Below are 25364 nucleotides of genomic sequence, written 5' to 3'. Positions count from 1 at the left end.
ACCAGATTTGGGTGTAATAAGCGTCTGGTTGTACGAGCGTGTGTGTGATAACAGGTATACAAAATGCATCCTTCCATAGCGTCTAGTGGGAACCCCCCCCTCCCCCGGGCAGATCTGATATTGAGTTTAAGCCTCTCTAGTCCAGTGTAGGACATATTTGCCTACTTTTACCATTTGTGCAAATTTAAAAGTAGACCTAATCAGATTAACAATATAAGATGGGCCGGAAAGAGGAGTACGACTGTAAAGGATTGTGGTTGATGGGGTATAGTGTCCAAAACATGAACACTTGCGTTCATTTAAATGTACAGAGCAGCCCATTAGGCTTGTGTGGAGGAAACTTGTGCTCGCATGTCATGGGCATTGCTTAGTGGTTGAAGGCTATAGAGATGGATTTTTAAATCTGTCCCTCCATGCTGCGTCAGGAAGAGTATGGTATTATTTTGAGCACCCAGTACGGTCTAGTGACGGGAGGATCAGGGTGTGTAGGCTGTAGGCGAAGAAGGGAGGTATGGACAATGCTAGTTGCTTACACCAAGCAGCACAGGTAGTGAATGGTCGGCTTTGTTAAAGCAGGTCAGGGGGGACTGACAGCGCTGTTTTCTTAAAGCGCTCTATACAGACAGGTGAGTCGTTTGTGTCTTGTGCGCGCTTTTCGTTGGGAGCTTGTGGAACTGTGGCCCTCTGTTCCCGGCTGCCACATAATTAACTTTAAAATGAAGAGGTCTTGAACGAAGAAGCGCTGTTCTCTGCGAACACTTAAAGAATGTTCTTTGGCACTATACGTGAACTCAGATGACGTGCTCTACAATACTGATTAAGTCGTCAACAACTACGTTAAAAATCCTTATGGCCATCTAAGTCCACGCTGCAGGTCCCGTTTATATTTATCTTCACCTTAGACAATTTGTGTTTTCCATAACTCTCTCTACCTCACTACTCCACAATATCTCACTATCACAACTTCTCTCTCTCAAAACATCACTACCTCACTCTCTAGCTCACAACCTCACAACTTCACTCTCTCTCACTCACTACCTCAATCACTCTCTATCTCACTACCTCACTTTTTCTATCTCAATAACTCACTTTCACTCTCTCTTTCACTACCTCTCTCTCTATCTCACTACATCACAACATCACTATGCTTATATATCACTACCTCACAACATCCCTCTCCCTCACTACCTCACTCTTTCACTACCTCACTCTCTCTTTCACTACCTCACTCTCTCTATCTCACTACCTCACTCTCCATCTACCTCTCTCTCTATCTCACTACCTCACTCTCTATTTCAATACCTCACTCTCTCTCTCTCTCACTACCTCACTCTCTCTCTGCTAATGCAATAGGTACCACATATGCAAAAAAAACCTAATGCCAATAGAAATGACAATGCCATTTATTTAGGGATATAAAAATGATAAAAAAATAATGAGCAATACCAATAGCTCTACCTATAATATTGCCGAGACCATTGCATTGTAAATGCTTGTTCTGTATTTTGGAATCCATAGCATGCATCTACGAAAGCTTTGCCAAGGATTGTGATGGATTGTGCATGCTGTGCAACATTTTTATGTTGGATGCTGTGGCCTGAGTTCAGTTCTAAAGTTGCCTCAGAGTGCTGACAGAGGAGAGTAAAGGTGGGTTCATGAAGAAGGAATGAGGGAAGATCTTTGTGACTAGACAAGCTTCCCCAAAACACGCACTAGAACAAAATCGCGTCAAGGCACCTTCATCAGGGAAGAGCGGTTGCACAGGAAACATGGGTACATATATTTCCTGATATCTGCATTGTTCGACGTCAAAGGACACGACCCGTGACTTGCAGATAACATGCATTTTAATCTCAATATTCTGGGCATTTCTGGTAATTTACGAGAGGACAAGAGATGCGAGGTTTCTGTTGTTCATCATCCTGGTGATGATCAACCTACTCATTCTTTGCACTTCAGTGCACAGACCCTACGTGATGTGGTTGTCTTGGCAATTTCTGTAAACATTGCCTGCGTAAGGTACAGGGAAATTACCTACACGCTGCTTATTCAGGCTGGTATCGCATGCAACAGATGTTTTCTGCTGTTCCTGCTGACTGTGCAGCCTGTGTAGTCCCCGCTGACTGTTTTCACATAGCGTGCGACTGCCCGGCGATCCTTCTCGACTGGAATGGAACGGGAGATCTCAGCATCCGATTGAATTGGGTCCACAAACTGCGGTACTGGGACTTGTGGCGGAGTTGGGGGGGGTCCACGTTCTGAAAGGCTCTTTAATGGGGTGGCCGGTCTGGTAGCCAAAAGGAATGTTTGCCCGGATGTGGAAGCAACCTAAACCCCCTTCGACACAGCTGTGGTGAGCGGGAGTCAATTGGTGCGTCCAGCAGAAAAATCTATCTCAGAGGCACATGGATGCCCTCACAAGCATGATAAAGTTTGGGGGAAGTGGTGGTCCTGTGGTCTGTCCTCATGAAAGGGTCGGCTCTGGTGGGGTCTGAAAGGGTCGTCTTGCGTACTGTTGTGACCGAATGGTCAGCTTTTACTGATTGTAATGTTGGATGGTGCAGTTGTGTATAAATGAAATAAGGTGGCTGTAAAAACAAAACATCTGTAAACATTACGGTTGTCACCTTTGTAAACTAAATGTTGGATACTTATTCAGGATTAAGACCCTGCAAAGGCCCAGTCGTCATATTGCAATAGAACAAATGAAATAATATGTGTTCATTTGTAAAATGACCTTTCTGTTTTAGTTTACTTGTCACTCAGGGTTCATTATCCAATTCACATGCTTTTTAAAGTGTTGTCTGCTTATGTTCACTGCTTGAGTATGGCTGCAAGTGGCATCTGCAGGCTGTTGTTAGAAATAAAGACGATAAAGAGAAAACATCTGTACATAGAAAGGCCGAAGAGCCTCCAGTTGTCCTTGCCTGTTCCAAGCAGTTGGGTGTCACAATGGCCTAGTGTTAGTCAATCTCACTCTGGCAATTTGTGGTGTCCCTGCTCTTTAGGAATGGGTGGTGGCGTCAGGTGATAATTTTCTGCTAACCTAGTTGTTCATCAACATTCTGGCTAGAGGTGGGCGAGCCGCTCAAAGCTCGAGTCTGTAGTCTCGCTCAGCTCTAGGTCCTGTTAGAAACTTCTAATCCATAATGAGCCGAGCTGAATGTGGGTTCTGCCAGCCATCTTCCCTCTTCTTAGGATGTGGCATTCCGGCCAGAGCTGCCGACTTTGGAACTGGGAGACAAGGTTCGGGTCTCAGCGTTGACTCAACATCCTATTAGTTTGGGAAATCAGGTAAAATCCCTCTGCCTTTCAAAAATGAACGTGACCTTGTGTAATGTAACTGGTGCTCACTTAAAACCTTCATTCCCTGAAGGTCAAGTTTGCGCTATAGAAAAAAAACACAGAGGTAAAAAACAAGCGTCAACATAAGGAAAGACAAATTTGTGTTTGATTTAATAAACTATAATGTTTCTCTGTAATAATGTGGGCCATGTACAGGGCTTACATGACAACCAGTGTGACTCTTATTTTGCTAATGTTTTTGTATAAAAACTCTCAGTGCAGTGCTCTAATTTGAGGTATTAATGACAACCTCTTTCAAGATACGATTAGATGGAGCAGTATGTGTGGAAATGCACCTTTTTTCACTTTTTTCAAAACAAGTATGGAGCGGTATTTGCCACTGATATTTGTAGCTACATTCGCATGCACAGTCAGAATCTTGGTGCATATAGCCTTGACTGTAGCGCACAGAGACCTTACACTGCTGCACACAGAGGAAAACTATTAGAGGGAGCATTGGTGTCAATACCAGTGATTTGATGAAATCTGAAAAACCCCTTCTGTAGCAGAGTATGGGGTAGGGCTTCAAATCCATTTTTGTGTTAAAACGAGGCACATTGGTGCATTTTGGACTTGCTAATTAAAGCACATTGCGTCACCTCTCCACCTCCATGCGTCCGGCAGCAGTGAACAAAATACAGGTAGTAGATTGTTGTTAGGGGCCACAGAGAGGTCTATCTGAGGCTTCCTGAACTTCTCTTGAATGGCCAAAAAAATTAGAGGGGATAGACAAAGAGTCGCTGATGAAGGCAAAATCTGACTCAATCTGTCGGTAAGCAAGTCCCTCCCCAGAAAACAGATCCCTGAGAGAGAGAAAGGGAGAGGAGATACCTTTCTGCCCAAGGGCCTATCTCCTCTGCTAAATGAGACAGACAGAGGGCTCATGTGCTGCCTGAATGATTCATGTATGCCCACGTAACCTGATTGTCTGAATCAATTTGTACATTTTCCATGTGAATCAATGACGCAAACGCAACCAGAGCTTTGAAAACGCCCATCAATTTTTTCAAATTGAACAAGCTCTTTTGTTCCTCTATTGACCACTGACCCTGCACGGCATGAGTTAACATACTGCCCCCCCACACCCATCCTGCTTGTATCTTTAGTTATAACCCCTGCCTCAAGAGAAGCCCGAGAAGTTCCCTTGTTCAGGTTGGAAGGGACTACCCACCACTGTAGGTTGCTTGCTATCTCTGGAGCCTCTCATAATCCTGTGACAGGATACCAGTGAATAGCAAGTGGTTTATTAGAAGATAATTGAAGAGACGTGTCCAAGGAACTAGCAGTAGAGCAGCTGCCATGTCACTTTGGGATCACAACAAAGTCCTGGTTGGGGCGTATAACCCCCAAAGAAGATTTCTGCGCTGACTATTCAAGTATTCTTGCCTTTGAGAAAGAAAAAACCCTTCTACGGTCTGTTCTGAAAATACCCCTAAAAACTGAGGCATCTGAGTTAGAAGATGAGACTTCTATTTCAATGCTTGCTTTCTTCACTAGAGGAGGAATGCTCCACTTGCCTCATTTTTGATGAGAGCTTCCCCTGCTGCTCCATTTGTTAACGGATACCCAATTTACCCTTCCACAGAATGGACAACTAGTTGGGTGGGGCTTTCCAAAGTGTGGCAGCAGCAATATTTGTCCAAATATGGGTTTGCTTTCAGGATTCAGCTGAAATGCTAATGCGGGAGGGCAAACCTACTCTTACATACACCACTATCCGCTCAGCGGAGTGGCTTAGCAAAATAGCAGTTTTTCAGCAACGACAAAGGCAGCTATAGCAGGCCTATTTGTGCACTGCTAACCTGTTAAAAAAAATTGAAAAAACAAGTTGATATAAACATAGATTAACAATTCAAGTTCTTTTATAACTTATCTTTCCTTGAAGATGCTGTGTATTGCCATGTTAACGCACAGAGGAAAAAACGGAGTGACGCGAGTTAGTACTGATTTTAGTGGACAGGAACAAGAAATACTAAATGGTGGGTGTACTGACTCAGGTCACTTTCATTTTTATTATTGCTTGCAGATAGAGGTCTGTGCCTCCATTTACTTGAGGCTCCATTGCGAGGTCTGCGACGGAGAGGACGGACGAGGAGGTTATGTGTAATTAACACTTTTAAATAGTGCTTTTAACGTTAACTTGGGTCTGTATGAAGGTTGACCTCAGAGTCCCACTGGGGACATGCACATCTGAAAAGAAGCAGCAGCTGGAGATGTTCCACGTTCTAATTTACTTCCCTGCAAGGATATATCCAGATCTTACCTCTTCCCTGGTTCTCACATCACGCAGCTTGACAACACCATCTTTTATTTCCCGTTCACCAATGATGACAACAAGTGGGATCCCGGTCTCCTCACAATAGTGCAGTTGACTTAAAAGCTTTGGATTTTTCTTGTACAGCATCTCAGCCTGCAGACAACCAAGAGCAAATCAGAGTCACCGATACATGTGGCTACAGCGACACAATGTCAATGACTGCCAACACCACGGCCCATCTGCCCCCGACTTGTAGACACACACTCAGAAATAGATACAAGGCTGAGGCAAATGGCACAGGCTAAGAACCTCAGATAAAGAAGACCTGATACGAATGCCACATTCAGACCATAAAACAGAGTTGTGTAATATAGTGCTATCCTTCTTCGCGTCAGCGGTCACATACCTAGGATATCTCTGCTGGCAGTCAGATTGGGGGTGTACAGGAGACATCCCGTGAATTTACTGGGAAAGTTAATTCACTTTCTAAACCAAGGGTATGATTTGTGCTACAATCACTGAGACAGACACCGGGGCAGCAGAAGGTGGAGAGAAGACCGGCGTATTGCTCTCTACTTGAACATCTTCAGGACCCTAAATCCGGGAACCCACTTCCCAGAGGTGAACCACAGCTCCTTTGAAATATCCCTGGCTCTTCTTTTAAGTACTTTTGCCAGGCTACAGTTGGTGCCAGAAACACCAAGCACAAAACAAAGCAGTCTGAAGGTTAAGAATTTAACGTTTGAGACAAATCTAAATAAAAAAATATAGTAAATATGTATTAACTAGAAAACAAAGTTTGAGAGTGAAAATCCCAACGATCAGAATAAAAATAGCCTTAACAGTTTCATGGGTGGCGTTACAGTACGTGTTCAATATGGGTCCAGGGCACTTGTAGTAATCCAAGGGAGGAGAGAAATATTCGAAAAAACACTTCTGAGGACTAAATTGCATTCAAACTGGAAAATTCAAATCACAGAACAAACAACAATTTGTAATGGGATCGTAATTTTGAGTTCAGCCGTAGTGTGTGAAGCGGGTAGTGTGCAAAAAGGGGCAGTCTGATTTATCAATGAGGACTGGAAGGTGCAGACAACAGGATGGATAGCATGCGACCAGAGGGGGCAGAGATAGGCATGGCAGACGGCCGAACTGTGAGGCAAGGGGCCGGCTGCCTTGCTCTAAGGCTGCTGCTGCAGCGTTATGCTCATGCCAGAATAGCTGAAGAGTTCTCCGACTGTGAAAAAGAGCCCGACACATCTTGTGGAGGAGCTACACAGCAGAGACAGACCCCACTGAGCTCCAGATGCAGGAGTGCACCAGCTGGCAAGGGTACTGCAGGCACCAGACTGCACAGCTCTCAGAGCAGTCTAGGTTAGGCGGTGGTCCGGGGCCCCCTGGGGTCCACAAAGCCTATTCAGGGGGTCCGCGCCACTGTTCACAAAATTAAATAATGTTGACAGATTAATAAAGTGTGTACAATGAAGAAGCAAAATGAACAATAGAAAAAGTTAAATATTCTGTAAATATGAAGGAATTTCAAATTGGAGGATAACAATGAAGTTAGTGTTCTCAGATTGATTCATGGAAGCATTGCAAAGCATCAAACAGAGAATAGTAAGGACGGTGAGTGGCCTCAATTGAATCCAGAAAAGCTCCAACCTTTCCATTAAAACTCTGATTTCTTCATATCTCAATATTGCATAACTTATTTGTTCGATGAATGGCTGTATCTGTTTTTTTATGTATTGTTTTCAGGTTCAACTAATGGAAAATGCTTTCCCGGCTTCCAGTAATCAATCAGTGAGGGTCCCCGGGATCCCGTAATGATTAAGTGGGGGTTCACAGAAGTGTACAGCTTAAGAACAACTGGGCCAGGGCATAGAGCATCGTCTCTGCCATTGCTCTATCTGTGTTATCATACATGTTTTTGCCTCCATCCGCCTCAGCTAGCATTTGTCCTCAACCAACATCTTAACTTGCTCCTTGCTGTGCCCTCACTTACCCCACTGCAGAAGGGTGTCAGGTGGGCGTTCTTTATTTACAAAGCACCAGTGCTTTGAGCTCCAGACACCCTAGGATGAGCCTAGGCAGCATGTAGCACTGCAAAGTGGAAACAGCTCCCGGTAGCCCATATACATGATCACACACTACCACCCACAATGGTTATCACACTAGGTTGCGCTCCTATCTGAGGAGACCGATGATGGGCTAATGTAAGCTTGGGGGACATTTGGGGAAGGATTGAGAAGAACTGGTCAATATACAGGGAGTAAGTAATATATACCACAGGAGCATTTACAGCTCCTCCACCCAGCCATACTGCCCAAATGCAGAACTTGCCAAGCAGCATAAAGAAACACTAAACAACAGCAACTTCTAGTCCAGCACTCCAAATGTAAAGAACTTGCAAACCTCCACGCCAATCACAGCAACTTTCTAGGACAGTACCCCAAAATGATAGTGATGCAAAGGAAAAACATGTACTTCACCATGGCCCATAATGCTCCCACACCACATTAGCAGTATAACACTGTACATTCTAAAACCCTCGAATATGTTGGATTCTGTTCTGCTCTGTAAGGGTATCTGGTCACTGAATGAGGAAAGGAGAAGTAGCTTGTAGGGGAGGTAGAGACAACAAAACATAAGCTGATGACTCCGCTACATTAGTGAAAGAAATATTGATCAGCAATGGGGCCTAACCCTGCAAAAATGCTGACCAATGAACAATGTAGTAAATCTTGGCATATACAACGCTGAATGATGCAGAACAGAAGTAATTTAAGAATTCTGTGGGCGTGCATGTCACGATAGTGCTCGCCACGGCATGAGATTACTTCTGGTTGAATGGTGGTAATTTTTGGTACAGTGTGGGTGTTTATGATATGAAGATGCCATCTCAGAGCATAATGCTGCCATGGAATTATAGTGGTAAAACCTGCCATATTATGGACATGCATGGTTTGATGGTACATACCACTGGTCTAATGCTGGAATTGGAAGAATGGCAGTCATTTGTAAAGTAGTTTGGGCAACTACAGCAATATGGACCCTGGCTGGAACATAGGGCTGGCCCTGGCAGTATGGTAGTAATTCTAGATATTGAGAGGGCCATGCATAATGTTGGCCACCTATGCTATAATGTTGACCCTGGCACAATAACGTTAATTTTTACCATACACTTAGTATACCACATAAAGTTGGTCCTGGCTTACCAATGGTACTTTCTGACATATTGAGCAAATCAATTTTATGATGCTGCCATTGGTCATATGTACATCATTCTGATTACACTAAGATTCAAGCAGCCTCAGAAAAGTAATGGACCAGTGCAAGAGAACACACATAAACTTTACCCTAGTGTTCATGCTTACATAACACCTCCCCAAAACATGGGATGGAGACGTTTGCTGATGCCTAGGTCTTTGAGAGAGGACCAGGCAAGATCAAACCTATTGCATTTGTAAATGCTTCTTTTCAATGCAATTTGGGAGCAAATTACTGAGCTCTGCACAATATCTGCTGCAGCACGAAGGAGACTGACAGCAGTTTTCATCGACTATAGTGTTTTCAACAAAGATCAATTAGTCCAGGTTTCAAGGTGCCCTTCTACAGGCATCACCCAGAAACCTCTCATTTGTAGATGAAAAATCATTTCTCTCATTGTCAGTTCGTGGGACTGAGCAGCAGAGGTAGCGTTCCAGGCATGTGCACTACAGCAGCAGGCAAGGCAGACCTATGACTCCAACAGCGAAGTGGTCATTGTGAAGGCAAGGAAACAGAGATCTTTACTAGGAGCAATGTTTGGTTTTGAAGGGACACATGTAATACAGAATGCTCTTGCACTGCCATTATAAAGCGTGATTCTTTGAACTAACTGTTGAGATTCTAAGATCTAGAAATTCCAATTGCAATCTTCTTAAAAAAGAGCCAAACTACCCCTTTTACTGTTGCTACAGTTAAGGTAAATACTCCAATGCCTGACTAACTAAAATTCACATCTCAGGCTCACTGGTCTCACGTGGAACATGGCTCCCTGCAAGGCATTTGAACAGTAGCTCCAACACTCACGCGAGTCCTGCCTGGGAGGCAAGTACAGGCCATTGGGTCTCTCCAGTGGGTCCTCCACACCTCCGAGAAAGCAGGCTCAAGAGTTTGTAGCAGTTAATGAGAAAAGACTCACTGTTGAGGAGAAAGAGGAGCTCCTCCCTTGGAATCTCAATAGTGAGCTGCCTTACCAGGAAAACGAAGACAGCTGATATACACACGATACTAGATGACTGAAACCATATTTGTAAACTCATAGTTTAATTTAAATTATTCTATTATAAATCTAAATAATTGAAGGTTTCGTCTGTATCAGAATGTTAACACACATAAAACAGGCTGCCACAAAGGTATTATTCATATTGCAAGACTAATGTGTTTATAATAAAAATACTGTAACTAAAGTATATTTTACTTTCAAGACTGTTCAAATAGCCTGGTAACCACTACCCTGGTAGTCTTAATTAAATAAAGCTCCATGTTTGTTCTGCAACTTGCCCATGCACACAAGGCCTTAATTATGCTACTGCCAAGAGCACAAAGGAGGTGGAGTTTTACCTTGTGGAAAGGAAGTCACATTTGTATCTTGGCAAAAGCACAGGATAGGACCACGTTAAGTTTTGCTCACCGGAATTCCAGAATCCCATAAAACCGAGATGAGTTGGAGTCTCTCCTTGAGGAAGTCTCTCTGAGCAGCTGCTACGAGAACCTGAGTGGTGGTCGTCCGAACCCTCTCTTCTGCAGCCTGAAAAGCAAGTAAGTTATTGAGCTTGGAGGCATAACTGCATCTACACACAATTCTTCCAGTAGGCTTACTATTAAGAGATGCTTGTTCATTTCACCTCTGAATGGAGATTAGTCTGCACATATTTGTTTTTTGTAATTTGTTTGTGGGGCTTCTGTAGCACCAAAGATGTCCTTACGAGTGTATAGCATCATCATTGGGCAAAATTGCTCCTCGTGGGGGTGGCGCTGCAGTCCCTTACGGGCCCTGTAAGGGGCTCTGTAGCGGAGATCTTTTAGGAGTTGCCGCATTTGTGACTGAGGGTGTGTGGGTGAGAAGTGATAGTGAGTGCAGTTTAAAATGAGTCAGGAGGCCCTAATAACTTTATTTAAAGGACCCCTGGTTCAGAATAAAAATCCACGGGGATGGAGATACACAATGGTGCCGTTTAGAGAGGGGAAACAAGACCAAATAGATTCCCACTACTCTCAACCCGTGTGGTGTGTAACTAAGTGTTTTTAAAAAGGGGTCGACATGTTTCGCGCTATAATTTGGTCTAAACCTCCCCCTCATAAACCCGATCGGATCCCATTGTTGTGGGTGGAAAACACATTCCCCTTTACCTTACCAAATTCAGTTAGGTGCAGGCATTTACAAACTACCTCAGGGCTTTTTAGGAAGGGATAAGGACATTGTTCCTCGTCCTCCATTTGGCCCCAGCACCCCCGATTTGGGGATTCCCTCTGTGTTGCAACCTCCTCGCACTCTGAAACGCAACATTAGCTCCATTTGGACCACCACTTGGTCCCGCCTCCCGTGACACCCTCACGTTACTGAGACTTATCCCTTAGAAAGGCGCTTATTTATGTTTTAGGAATCACATTCCTATTCATCCTTTAGCCACCGCACGATTTGGTAGAGCACAGCGACAAAAGAACACAGTATTGCTCCCATTTCAACCCCCCCTTGACCACTCTAAGATGGCCGCTTCATTCCCCGCTAGGCTGACTCTCTCCCTTCATGCAGCGTGATGACGTCACCACCCGCAGCCCGCAATCAGTCCAATAGCGGTATTTATTTCAACTTCCTTTCGGTCCAGAATGCTACCGGAAGTACCGCAGTACAGGTAGGTTTTCCCGTGACGTGAGGCTGGATTTCTAGTAAGTTACCCCTCCCTCCCTCTATCCACAGTGTACCAAGTTTGTTTTTCTGATAATACCGCTAACGTTTCTTCCTGCAAGGTTTCTTTGCTCTACCTTTACATAGCCTCACCCCGTGGTACATCCGACGGCGCCCTTCTCCGATCCAGGGTGGATAGGCTTTCTGTTCTTCTGTATCAACATGCTACACATTAATACTACACTTGGGTTGTTCAGTATCAATTCTTTACCCCACGCAATATCTTTAGAATTATGTCCTAATCGCACTTACGCATGCCTTCCCACACCGCGCTTGTTGTCCCCGTTCCTATACGTGCTGGGGCCGACGCATTAATTAGCGCGATTCCATTCCTTAAGGTGAGGGTTCCGTCCAGTGGTATTTATATAGAACCATACGGAACTGTATGAGGCAGCTGTAATTCATAACCCCTTCAGCTACCACCACCATTCGGCACCGGGTAATTCCTCCCTCACTCCATCCATTCACCAGTTATTTTGGATATATGCCATACCGCTTAGTTTCAGTAGCCACATTTACTCCGAGGCGGCATAGTTCACCTTGAGAATCTAAGTCACGGTAGAACATGATGCACACTACCGCTTCGTCTCACCTATGCGTAAGGCCACCTATAGCACTTTTCAAGAGACGCATGATCCATAAGACGCGCACACGTCTGTGATATGTTTCATGCATCTGGCACCTGGGCACATATTGTGCGCATGTGATTTCGATCTTATCTTATAATACCATATTTAACTGATATGTCACTAGGCTCCCTTTTTCTTGTTTCCCCTTTTTCCACCCCCCCCTCCCCGCTTTGGTCTCCCTTTTAGGCTGTGAAATAGGACTTCTGTATAATAACTGGTCCTAAGACAATAACTGTCAAACATACCTTAACTAGGATATATAAAGGAATACAGGGTGTCTTTTCCTGATTCCCGTTTTTGCTTTCTATCTGGTCCTGATGAAGCGCTCTGGGATCCATTAGGGACCAAATTATAGCGCGAAACATGTCGACCCCTTTTTAAAAACACTTCGTTACACACCACACGGGTTGAGAGAAGTGGGAATCTATTTGGTCTTGTTTCTCCTCTCTAAACGGCACCATTGTGTATCTCCATCCCGTGGATTTTTATTCTGAACCAGGGGTCCTTTAAATAAAGTTATTAGGGCCTCCTGACTCATTTTAAACTGCACTCACTATCACTTCTCATCCACACACCCTCAGTCACAAATGCGGCAACTCCTAAAAGATCTCCGCTAGAGAGCCCCTTACAGGGCCCGTGAGGGACTGCAGCGCTACCCCCACGAGGAGCAATTTTGCCCAATGATGATGCTATACACTCGTAAGGGTGTGTGAGGGCACCACGTACTATACAAAGGAGTACTCTTTCTCCTCTCTGCATACTCACCTATCCTATGGAGACATCCCCTATATGTTTTACAGCATATAATTGTTGGCTGTAAATCCCTCTTCTTGAAGGAACTGAAACCATCCATTGTGATTTTGTACTGGTTTTGGGAGCATTGGTTCAGGACCTCTTTCTAATCAGCTCCTTGTCCCCCCCCCTCTTTTTTGTTTGGCACCAAAGATGTCAACCTGTGGCCATTTCAGGGCACCTTCATGGTTACATAGAAGTAGGGGGGGGGGGGGGAGGGTGGAGAGGTCAGTAGGTGTGGTTAACAGTGGCAGGTACAGTTTATGTGTCAACTGCGTTGGTCAGGGTGGTATGTATGGGTGTGTTAACGGCGTGAGAGGTAGTTAAAAGGCAGATGGGGCAGAACAATTTCTGTGACGACGACTACTGCAATGAATACCAAGTAGACTTTGGTCTAACAGCGTTTAATGTAGACATCATTCAGTCACTTTTTAGCTTCTTTCTGATAGTGACAAAGTTGCGTTTAGCAGAATTCGTGATTTTGAACTCTCTTCAAACTATATGCTAGCGTCTTTGGATGGCATTAGCTTGCAGTGTTGCCATTATTCGGGAGCTAGGTCTGTGAAACAAGTGATTCATATGCAGGAATGTCAGGTGTTTCCTGATCAAGGATAGCTGAAGCCTGATCCCTTTGAATACTGAATGGAAAATAAAACTATATCATGTGAAAAAAATACAGCTGATGATTTGACCACTGCAAGATGATTGCTGGAGATAAGATCGAAATGGAAAAAGACCATTTGAGAATATACGTACTAAAATCACGAAGAATGCATCAAAATACATTTTAGACAAGAATTCAAATTTCATGTTCAACTACTTCAATCACGAAAGGGCCACCTTTTAAAACAAATCGGAATCGAGAATTAGGTGGTGCTTAAGGAAGCACTGGCAGATGTGGTAATGGTCAGTCATAGGTGGCTGAATTTAACTCTGTGGCATTAGGGTACAAAACAGGAAGCCATAAGAATGTCAACACTGAAAGCATGGCACACACTAAGAAAGCATGTATACACTATTGCAATCTATATACACTAATAAATACTATTGCACTATACATATATGTGTGTAGTTAATGGCCACCTATATGCAACAGACAGATGTTATGAAGGAAATGCAATATGGAAGTGTCTCAGATATCAAGATTATTTAGCAAGATGCAACCAAGTTATGCTGGTCCAAACTATCCATCCCGAGGAACACCCAAAGACCCACAATACATTGATTTACAGAGGAAAATTCCTAAGCATCGTGCTCCTGCTCAGCATCATTGTCACTTTACTTTTTAAAAATACATTAACTACAAACTGTACTATCTCATTTCTGTCTTTTCTAAACTAGGTCTGTTCTCAGTTAAGTCTTTTTTCCGGGGTATTTTTTACTGAAGGTCATATTTCTAAAATCTTTTCATGTGCTACAAATAAAACATTTAGATTTTTGACTTTCTAAATTCGGGGAGACAAGGTGTTCCGAGGGAGCTGGACTACACAAATGGGGTTGTTCTACGGATTTCAGGGTTGAGGAGCGCATGGTCTCCGTTTCAATATCATTTATTCAGAGGAACCTCTTCTTTATCTAAGGGGAGAAATGATTGAGAACTTTGATTATGTGAGCCTGGTGTATCGCCTCTTTTTTCCAATCATAAGATTCATTTCTTCAACAGCAGCATATATTTGTACAACTAGTTCAGAAAAGTTGAGATATTGAAAAGTTGGGCACTGACATTAGGCACCCTTAGGGTATGCTCTGTAGGTCCAGCCAATTCAGTGGCGTACCAAAGGCCCCTGGGGTGTGGGCTCCTGCGAGCTCCAGGGGTCCCCTGTAGCACAGTATCCTGGCCTGAGGGCTCCTGACTGGGTCCGGAGGAGGGGCCCCTCCATGTTTTTGCAGGGGGCTGCACTCAAGTTTCGTTACTCTACTGATCCAATTGATAGATCCCCATTCATAACATCTTAGGTAGACTGCTGAAACGAGATTGGATTCATTCTAGGGTTGTACCTCATAGTACCACCCATTACTTTAACCTTTTCGTAAGGGTGCTGTGGTCACTGGAAGCCACCAAGAGGTCAATAAGAATTAGGACACAGTTTTTCTTCACCTAGGGCACAAAGGTGATTTTCCTGCACATTTCTATTGCAGTTTAGTTCTCTCCATTGTTCTGAAACCAAAGTAGCTGTTGTTGAATTGCTCAAAAGAATACAGCAGCCGCACACTATGCAGGGGTACAGTGTGTTTATATTGGTCTAACATTGGCCAACGTGTTTGGGTCAGCTGAAGGCTTCAGCAGTGGGAAGACTATAGTTTATTTCATGGATGTAGGGGCTTAGCCTCTTGGTAAGAAGTGCCTTAACTTTGTTAATTATGTATTTGTCCACCGATACTAGGGCTTTCAGAAGGAACACTGCAAATTGATCTGCCAACATGTTAGAAGCGTTAATCTTGTCGGCTAGTACACCAATCTCTTCCAATATCATGGGTACTAACGAGGAAAGGGATGCAGAGCTAATGGAGGGTATGAATACTGCACATAACTATTGGAGGTATCATCTCAGAATTTAGTTGGTTTAAAAAAAGGGGGCAGGAGTCACCCATGGGGTGATTTTAAGAACTTCAGATGTTATTTCACCGAGGAAATTGCAGGTTGTTTTTAACTGATTGGAGACAGAATAGATGCGGCTGACATAGTGACCACTTTTCTTACTCTTAACTGCTCTGAAGTATCATTTTATGCAGATTTCACACAAGATTTTCTTCTCAAGGTTAGAGTCTCAACAGCAGTGTGACAGCTTTCAGTCTACCTCATTCCAGGTTATCAAGACCTACGACATACTTACCTGTGCCCTGTCTTCCGACCAGGCCCAACCCTTTCAGGCTCAGCTCCAGAGCTACCATGAGGCCCCTCTGCCTCGACTTCCTCGCTCTCCCGCGACCATTTGCTCTTTCTGTGTGTCTTCTCTCCCTTTGTTATTCTCTTTAATGTTTCTCAGAACCTTTCTCTTTTCTTCTTTGCCCATTCTCTGTTTCTCATCCATTCTCGTTCATTCTTTGCTGCTTGTCTGTGCTTTCTCACTCTTTCTTTGCCTCTTTTTCAACCTCTCACTCATTCTCATTCATTCTTTCTTGCTTCCTTCAGTACCATTTCCCTCCTATTCTTGCTACTTTCACTTACCTCCTCTTTTTTCTTCCTTGCCCGTACTTTTATGCCCTTCTCCCATGCCATACTCCCTTACTGCTGCATGCTTAGCCGCACCCACCAACCCAAGCTCCTCCTTTTTAATGGTAGCCGCAGCACAGATGTGTAGCGGATGCACCACTGACGCGCCAAAGTCAAGCCGGTTTGTGCCATCTGTGCCCCACCTCCGACAGGATCCCATGTCCATTTCTCACCAAACGCCGCTACTCCTGTGCTTCACTTCTCATCCTGAACCTCGAAAACAACCCACGGTGCTGCTGCAGAAATTCATTGACTGATGTCGAAGGTGCCATCTCCTGCCACTTTTCCTGGACACCCATTGGACCCCATCTTCGCTAGCTTTAGAAAACCCTCGGTGGAGAAGCCAACACCCATCACCTGGTCCGAACATGCCCTTGTCCGCTTCAACATACCCTGCCATCACCACTGCAGGAATGCCATTGTCAAATCCTCACACGGTGAATGGAAGAATATCTCTGAAGAATCTTAATCCTCGGAGCACCTACCCCACCAACTGCAACACCTCAACGACCTTTCCAGAACCATCTCCAACTTCAACACCTGTATCACCTCCTGGGCAGATACCCTATCCCCACTCAAGTCCACCAAGGCCACTAGGCACAGACCACAAGCAAAGTGGTACAGAGAAGTGGGCAAACTCACCAAACGCAGCTGCAAGCAACTAGAAAAACAATGGAGACTAAGCCAGGATGACAGCAAAAAGAACAAATACAGATCAGCCAGCAGGCGATAACACTAAGAAATGCTCTGCTTTCACAGACAAAGCAAAAGACACACAAATGATGGACGGAATGCAGAGCAAATCAAACTTTCATACCCAGTCAAGAGATCTGGGTTAAACCAATCGTTCTTTGGCTCACCATGCCACCTCAGGGGCATATGTATAAAAGGATACATTTGCGAATCTCAAATAGCGATTTTTAGAGAATCGCTATTTGAGAATCACAAAACACTCTGTATGTAGGGTTTGCAAATTATTTTACGAATCCTACATATTCCTTAATTGCGAATCGCAAATTGCGATTCGCAATTAAGGAATACCTCCCCATTCATTCCCATAGGAATGAATGGGAAGAGATTCTCAATTTGCGATTCTCAATTAGAGAATCGCAAATTGAGAATGCAATTTCAATGGTGCCAGGGTGTCAAACTTGAAGTTGGTGGTAATTTGCTATTTCTTAAGGAGGAATCGCAAAACTTGGGTTCTTTTTACATCGGATTTAAGGAATCGCAATTTACGATTCCTTAAATGCTTTCGCAAAATAAGGAATCGCAAATTTTGAGATTCCCTATTTTGTGAGGGCCTTTTGGGATGATACATCCCAAAAGGCTTTTTCCCGTTCGCAAACAGGCTGATTCTGAGAAACGGCCCGTTTGCGAACAGGAAACGGGCTTCATACATATGCCCCTTAGGCCCAGATCTCTGTACTGGGGGTGAATGTTTGACATTCCGTCTGTCAATTGTTCTTTCTGTATTTCTCACCTGGGTGGGAGAGGTGTGCCCAGACGTGGGTCCCGTGCTTAAAATGCCACTGAATTCAAGCTATACTAGCTGATATGGGGCGATACCCTGAATCCGGTCCCAGGATGCTCATTTCCGGTCCAAGGAGGACCTGGCCTGGCAGTTCGGGCTGGACTTATCCCATGGGGAGCAGGGTCAAGACTGATTTGCATATGGCTGGGTTTAAACTGGAATGACATGGTCGGCAAAAAAACGATGGAGTAAGGCCCAGATCTCTGTACTGGGGGGTGAATGTTTGATATTGTTCAGCATTCCGTCCATCAATTGTTCTTTTTGCACTGCTTTTTTTTACCAAGCACGTCAAAAAAAGCACCAAGGAAATCTTCGCCATCGTGAAAGGCTTCACATTTCTGGCACAAAGCTCCATCAACATCACTCTGTCACAGAACCTTTGCATCCAGATGTCCCTCTTCATCAGAAGTAGATCACCAGCATGCACAACAACTCCAAGCCCCAACAAGACCCCTCCATCCTTGCAGGTACCTACCCATCACTTCCAAATCCAAGATGACCACCCTGGCCACCTCGACACCCATCACATACTCAAGAAACTGCAGCAACCATGTGGTCTATTCTTATTACATCTTCACTACAGGACTGAACACCATCAGCACTGCCCTCACCCTCATTCTGAACGATGCAATCAACAGAGCCACTTTCCTGGATGCCTGGAAACATGCCACGTTTCTCCCCCTCCTTAAGAAACTTTGGGCAGACTCAAACATGCCAGCATTCTATTGACCAATCTTTTCTAATACCCTTCCTGGTGAAAGTCATGGAGAAGACCATTATTATGCCTAGCTACCCACCTCAACGACAACTACCGCCTCAACACCACTCAATCCTGATTCAGACCAACTACAGCACAGATACCGCTCTTATTGCCAACACAGTCTACGCCTGACTGATCATGGACTGAGGAGACACTGCTGCCTTAATTCTTCTGGATTTAGCCACACCATCAACACGGTCTCCCACCCAATCCTCATTCAACACCTACACAAAGCTGCCATTCAAAGATCCTGGGCTTCACTAGATCTGCTCATTCCTTACAGGCCACACCCAGTCGGTCAAACTATCTCCTTTCACCGCGGCTTCCACCAACCTCATCTGCAGCATGCCACAACAGTCCTCGCTTAGCCCCACAAGGCCTACATGGTCCTCTCGTTCCCACAGCAACAACGTTATATCCTATGCAGCCAACACCCAGCTCAACCTCTACCTAGCCAAAAAAACACCGAACACTAGGACCAGATTTACAATCTGCATGTCCCAGATGGATGAAAACGAACTGCCGCAAACTCAACATGGACAAGACGGAAGTAGTCATATTCAGTAAAGACACCTTACTGTGGGACTCAACCTGGTGATCAGTGATAAAGAATTCACAGAAAGACAGGATTTGTAAAAAAAAAAAAAATGTTTAGGGATGGCACCTTTACCAACAGCAGGTTTAGAAGTAATCAGCTACTCTATGCACCAGTCAAACAAATTACTAGATTAAGATATACAAATATACAGCATAATCAGAAAATCTGGTAACCTAAGGTGTGAAAAATCTTCACCATCAGACTGCGACTGTAAAGCAATTAGAAACAAGTCACTTTTACTCAAAAAAGACTGGTTTAACAAGGGTTGACAGAGGCATTAAACAGCCTGCTGCAACAAAACATTGTTTTCTGAATATAACGCATCTATGAGATAAAGAATTTAGGGTCTCATTACGATGTCGGACGGAAAGGCTCTGAAAGGCATTCGGTTCATCCGAATCCGTGTCGGAAGCTTGGTTTCTGACCGACGCAAACAATTGCGACCGACCGAATAAGATTGTCGGAAACTCTGTTTCGACTTGCGCCCGAATTGCATTCGGAGAAACCGAGTCGGTCGGAGCCGACTTGTACGGCTCTACGGACCGCGTTTCCAACCGAGCAATTACGATGTCTGATTCGGACAACCTTTCCAACTTGGTTTCTCCGACACAGATCGGCTGCCGGAATCCAACTTTGGGGGTCCATAGAAGGCCGCCATTCACCCGGAGACCTCCGGTTGGGGCCCATGGGGTGCCCATGGGTGTCCTCTTTACAACCATGCACAGTGTGGCAGGCGCCATGGGTTGCCCGCCACAGGGTTCAGGGTTTTCTGCACCCACCCGGTTTTTTAATGGGAGCCTGTATAGTCGGTCAGAACAAAGGCTCCCATTGAAGTCAATGGGAGTCTGACTGAACGGTGTAAGGAACCATCGTAATCGGTCAGTCTCCACTAATCGGATTTAGTCGTAAACCATTCAGAGACAGAGTTGGTCGGAATGCTTTCCGACCGTCATCGTAATGAGGCCCTTAATGTGTGATGATTAAGTGTATGTTTTAGCTGTAAATAGTTCACCAAGCATTAGAATGCAAGCATCTACAGCAGACTAAATGTTACACCAAACATCCAATAGAATGAAGTGAGAGAGAAATACTCTTCTGAGAAGGGCCAAACCACTCTATACATTTTTTTGAAGACTTAGTAACAATAGGTCTTGCGCTTATGTCAGTCTCCCAGCTTGGATGTGTTAGAGTAGACGCTTGGTTAGTTGATTAGAGTCTGCAAGGCTGAATCTCTTCATGAACTAGGTTTGTCAACCTAAATTCAAGTCTGTGAAGTGTTGTTCCTGCAGGTCTTCCTAATGCTTTGATGTTAATTTTATCGGAGGCAGCTGCAGGCAATTACAATCACAAGTCAGATAAAAATTGGTTGTGATTGGCTAGTTCCTATCAAGGTTTCTGAAATAGTATTAAATCAATCAATGAGCCTTGATTTTAAATCAACACCTCCTACAAAACTGTCCCTTTAAAAAACACAACCAAACTACTCGGAAATCCTACTCAGACTTATTTTCACTTTGTGTATCATAAATATACATCATATACTCAGTGTTAATTTCAAGCGCTTCACTTCTTTGATTTTAATTTCAGACTAACAAGTCATGGACCATTTACTGCCTCCAGGTTATGAATGGGACACCCATATAATTATATTCAGAAGACTGTTTGTTTTGTTGGCAGTGGGGAGGGGGATTTGCACTACTTCAGTGGATGACAGCTGCAATTGTGACACTATGGCTAGAATCAGTGCGTGCTCTTAAAATCAATGTCTGCCTCAGTGTGTTTCAGAAAATCACTAACTATTTAGGCTACAAAAGTTTCCATACTATTGGAATCTTCTGGACTCACACCATATAGACGGACTCTGATACTACGGGCTATGATTCATCGTGATCTGCTCATCATGGAGTAACTTCTGTGCTTTACAATGGCTGGATCTCCTTCATGCCGAGCTCTGGGGCACCTTTTCACACACTCAGTGATACACCTATTACTTTTCAAATGTGGTCAGATATACTGCAGTGTAACTGAGACAATATCAATTCTAAAACATACGCTTCCATGTAGTCTTTAAGTGTGGGGGGTGGGGAGGGGTTCCGTTTGGCCGCACTGGATACCATTCTTTCAAAAGACTTCCTCAGGGAGTATTCTTTCTTGCATTTTTGCACACTGAACAAACCCTGTCTGTGCCCCAGTTAGGTATATGGTTCTGAAACTTTGGTACGCGCCTAGTTCCTATGTCCCTCCATACTTGCATACAAAAAATAAAGAGTTGAGGCTACATACCTTTTTCTCCACGAGGGAACAGATACGCTCGATCCCGATACTGATTCCCACACAAGGCACTTTTTTGCCCTTGGGATCAAACATTTGCACCAGTTCATCATAGCGGCCCCCTCCGGCCACGCTACCCACATTGAGCTCCTTATTGTAGTCATTCTGCTGTTGGACATGCAACTCCTTTTGGTCCCAGAGCAGGACAGCTTCAAAGATGATTCCAGTGTAATAATCCAAACCACGGGCTAGGCTTAGGTCAATGGAAATCTGCAAAACAATTGAAAAGAAGCAAATTCAGCAACCTCTTCCACCAGTGCAGCCCAAATCTGCCACCCACTTGTCATCTCTCACCCACCTTACTTGTCACACCAAAGAGCTCCAGGTACTCAAACAGTGTCTTCAAGTCACTTAGTCCCTCCAAAAATTGTTTGTTCTGAGAGAGCTGTGGGTCCTGCTGCAGTCGCTGTATCAACTCCACCCCACCTAAAGGGAATCAGAAGAACCCAGCTGTAATAACCTGCTACAGAAGAGACTCAGCTATGTTGGAGCAAACAAGAAAAGGAAATGGTTACTCAGGGGTGGTCCTGGCTCTGCATCGCAGGCATCTTCATTGATGTCATACATTTTAGACAATTCCCTGCTGAATCTGCGGATCTAAAACCCTCCTACCCAATATATACATAGATATGAGACGGAGAAAAGTACTGCATAATGTATACAGCAGAATATTCCAAATACTTAAACTACAGAATGTTATGCTGTCAGGAATGACCTTTCAAAGTGACACTGTGCTAATGTGCAGTATGTACAAGAGCTGCTAAGGAGCAGATTGTTTAAGCTTGCTACTCTAGTCTAATGCCTGTGTCTACTAATGAATATCCTGTAATGCAGAAATATGGTTGCTTGATAGTAGCCCTGGTTCTGCATCACAGACATCTTCACTGTCTACCCACCCTATTCCTCCGCTTTCATTTTGGTGACAAACATGTATGTTTTTTTGTTTCAGAGTGGAGATTATTCCCTTATTTACGCATTCCTCAAAAAGAACTGACTTTGTGAGGCAGCTGCCAGCACTAGGCATACGGGGGTATGGAAGCCTCAGGATTTCTTAAAGGAGAAATGTGTTTATTTAACTGTTCTAATCCAAGCCTTTCAGGCTGCTCTTCCACTCTCTTTTAAGACAGGGTAAAGAGTAGACTTAACTCATAGGTGCTGAAATGTAATTTTGGAAATGCCATTCCTGATCTGAAAATATGATTGGATTTACTGCATGTCATTATGCTGGACTCAAGAGAGATATATATATACACATATATATATATATATATATATACACACACATTATCTACTGGCGGTCGCCAGTAGATAGTTATAGTTAGGACCGTGTTTCCATAGGAAATCCGCAACATTCTATTTGGAATAACTTTGGCGCCGGTTGACGAACCCTCGCGAAATTTTCAAAATAGGTGGGGCGCTCCACTCCGCTCCTACCCTGAAAGTCTCGGGGGGGATTTGTCAAGCGGGGGCTGAGAAAAAAGGGGGGTCCCAAAACGCGTTTTCCCCATGCAATTTTCCATAGGGACCTTTAGTCCAAGGTACAGCCCGAACGGCTGAACAGAATTACTTGAAATTTGGCAGAGAGGTAGTCCTCAGCTCAGGGATGTGCCTTTTGCATATATGGAGTCAATCTGTTCAGTAGTTCCTGAGAAAATCAAAAGTAAAATCATATATATATGTGGGCGGAGCCTAACCACACATCTCATCCTGAGATCGGATTGGCTGTCAGCACTTCATCCAAGAAGTGTTGGCAGCCATCTTGGGACCAATATACATGATAGCACCTCATTAAAAAGCATTGCAGTTAATAGATGGTTTTAAGACTTTAGTTACATTATAAATCATTTGTTGATGGTACCATACTCATTTTAGGAATTGTGGTATGTTCTAAGGTGATTTCACCATGTGAAAAAGCCTTCTGCTGGGATATCATGATTGAGAGAAAAATATTTTCTCATGCTTTTCCCACAGAGGTTTGGAAGGAGATCTATAAGCTAAACTGAGAGCTTATTTTCTGTAAATTCAAATTATCTTTCTCAGTCATGTGAGAATGAAGTCTGACATTCTCAGTAAAACATGTACATCCAACAAGGGCAGAGACTGTCAGTTGATTCCTTTGTGTTCTACTACAGCTTCCCAGAGTGTTCCAAAGAACAACTAGAGCGCTAACAGTCCTACTTATGATAAACGTATGGCACACCTGAAGCCATCTTGCTTGGATTAAAGTGGTAACTCTTAAAACATTTAATTTAAAAAGAAACAAAATGAGGGGGTTCATTTTTCCATAAAAAGTATGATTAGTGCTGCAGAAAGAAAAATTAGGGCACATTTTGAGTGACTTCTCAAATCCTCTTCTATTTCATTAAAAAATTCTGACATGCAGACTGAAACATGCACTTTCAATACCAGCAGCAGTTTTCCCTGGTGAGCAGTAGCTTTACTACAGTGATCTAATGAGCAAAAAGAGTGCTAACATTCTGAATTTATGGCAAATGTGTGACACATCTGAATGCCTTCTTGATGGAATCAAAGTAAAAAACTGAAAGTATTTCCTACCGAGGAGACTGCAGTAAATGAGGAAATTAGGAAACTTCATAACAAATAAGCCTCCCAAGATGGCCACCAGAGACAAAAGAGCCCAAATGTAGCCCAAATATCACCCAGATGTAGCCCAATGACAGAATGTTCCAGAGTGTTCTTAAAAACAACTAGAGCGCTTACTGTCTTCATTATGACAAAAGTATGGCACACCTGAAGCCATCTTGATTGGAATAAACTGGTAACACTTAAAACATTTTGAGTGACTTCTCAAATCCTCTTCTATTTCATTAAAAAATTCTGACATGCAGACTGAAACATGCACTTTTAATACCAGGAGCAGACTTCCATGGTGAACAGTAGTTTTACTACAGTGATCTAATGAGCAACTAGAGTGCTAACATTCAGAATTTATGGCAAATGTGTAACATATCTGAATACCTTCACGATGGAATCAAAGTTAAAAACTGAAAGCATTTCCTACTGAGCAGACTGCAGTACATGAGGAAATTAGGAAACTTCATAACAAATAAATCTCCCAAGATGGCCACCGGAGACAAACGAGCCCAAATGTAGCCCAAAATCACCTAGATGTAGCCCAAATATAGCCCAATGACAGAAGTGTGCAAATCACTTATTATTTTGTGTTTTTGCAGTGTTATATAGTGCAGACATGTCAGGTATTGGAGTGCTTTACATGAGCATTGGTTACATCACACAAGAACAAATTCATTTTGGTTGTAGACATGGGGAGATTAAGTGATTTGACCAGAATCACAGAATGTCGAGCTAAAGCAGAAACTCCAACCTGGTTCCCCAGTTGCAAAGTCTGCAGTTCTGGAAGGAACACCACATCCTCTCCCCTAAGTGCAACATTTAATCAAGTGGTCAACTGGATAAAAAAACATAAAGATAACAAATAATTTAAAAGTGCTTTGTCGCTATTTGAAAACTCAGAAAATATGTCCTTATTTTAGTCTTTTAGAGCACTAACCATAATTTTGATGCCAATAAGACCCTCTCATATATGTAATTTCTAAAGGAAATGCTCTGGGTATTACAGTTTTGATTACATCAAGATGACGTCAGGCGTTCCACACTTTTGTAATAAATATAGAATGTTAGCAATCTAGTTGTTCATTAGGATACTGTTGAGAGGCAGAGGCCAGGGGCACGGACTCTGAAAATTGAAGGCAGGTAGGAGGGTGCAAAGGCATCAATTTAACCACACTGAGCAGGCAGGAAGGGCCGTGGCAGCACAACAGACTATGGAGGGCAGTGGAAAGGGGGGCAGGGGCAACAAACCAACAATACAGGACTTGCAAGAAAGGCTGTGGCAATGTATTAGACCATTGTGGGCAGAAGGAAGAGGCAATGGTAGTACAACCATACATGCCAACAGACCCGATTCAG

General features: G+C 43.7%; 1 protein-coding gene across 1 annotated transcript in view; it reads right to left on the bottom strand.

Annotated features, from left to right (window-relative positions):
- The window catches only part of LOC146810766 (histidine--tRNA ligase, cytoplasmic-like), a 127742-nt gene that overhangs the window by 24635 nt on the left and 77743 nt on the right, over positions 1 to 25364 (bottom strand). Inside the window, exons 9-12 of the mRNA XM_085617799.1 lie at positions 21712 to 21839; positions 21366 to 21623; positions 10281 to 10397; positions 5609 to 5755 (exon numbers count right to left, since the gene is read on the bottom strand). Of these exons, the coding sequence (XP_085473925.1) occupies positions 5609 to 5755; positions 10281 to 10397; positions 21366 to 21623; positions 21712 to 21839 (650 nt within the window). The remainder of the gene's footprint in view (positions 1 to 5608; positions 5756 to 10280; positions 10398 to 21365; positions 21624 to 21711; positions 21840 to 25364) is intronic.

This window comes from Triturus cristatus, chromosome 7 (genome assembly GCF_964204655.1).
Source record: "Triturus cristatus chromosome 7, aTriCri1.1, whole genome shotgun sequence".
Lineage (NCBI taxonomy): Eukaryota > Metazoa > Chordata > Amphibia > Caudata > Salamandridae > Triturus > Triturus cristatus.
This window is presented reverse-complemented; position numbering and strand designations above follow the sequence as displayed.